The sequence below is a fragment of the Aphanomyces astaci genome, assembly GCF_000520075.1.
Source record: "Aphanomyces astaci strain APO3 unplaced genomic scaffold supercont1.136, whole genome shotgun sequence".
In the NCBI taxonomy this organism is placed as follows: Eukaryota; Oomycota; class Saprolegniomycetes; order Saprolegniales; family Verrucalvaceae; genus Aphanomyces; species Aphanomyces astaci.
In genome coordinates this window covers 80,734-81,328 of record NW_009798399.1, presented here as the reverse complement: position 1 = coordinate 81,328, position 595 = coordinate 80,734, and the positions used below count along the sequence as shown (strand labels likewise).

General features: G+C 49.2%; 1 protein-coding gene across 1 annotated transcript in view; it reads left to right on the top strand.

Moving 5' to 3' along the window:
* Nucleotides 1-229, top strand: part of H257_18101 (hypothetical protein) — a gene marked incomplete at both ends in the record, with an annotated part of 4,051 nt that extends 3,822 nt beyond the window's left edge. Inside the window, one exon of the mRNA XM_009847112.1 lies at nt 45-229. Within this exon, the coding sequence (XP_009845414.1) occupies nt 45-229 (185 nt within the window). The remainder of the gene's footprint in view (nt 1-44) is intronic.
* Nucleotides 230-595: the final 366 nt, after the last annotated feature.

The following is a 595-nucleotide window of genomic DNA, read 5'->3' as shown; positions in this document are numbered from 1 at the left end:
TGCTTTGTTCCATCAACTGACCGATACGACATTGGGTGCTGGAGGGGTGGAAGGAGAAGACGCGTGTCGCGGCGACTCGGGGGGACCGTTGACCATCAAAGAAAACGGTACCGTGCGCTTGGTGGGGGTGGTCAGCTGGGGCTTTGGCTGTGGTGTGCATGTCGAACCAGGTATCTATGAACGCGCCAGCGCTGCTCGTGCTTTCATTGAACCGCACTTGCCAAATTAAGTCAAACATGCGCGTGACATTATAAAAGCGACATGGCCAACATCCAACCCACATGGTTGAGCATACAACCTACTTGCTTATGGAAGGCCAAACTCGCTCGTGTAGTGTTTGTAGTAAACATCGTTGATTTGATGAATAACCATTATGGTGCAGCACCTGAATAGCGCCGCGGGATTCGCGATATAGAAGCACGCAAATCCTTTGTTAGTTGAAGATATCTACTGTTGTATGCTCGTTGCAATCTCTTGCATCATTTACAAACTACATTAACAGGGAGAACGTTTGCTAGTGGCACTCGACGATCTCTCCCTGCACAAAACGTATGCTGTGATGCATACGAATGGGTGGTTAGGATGCGAGTATCCT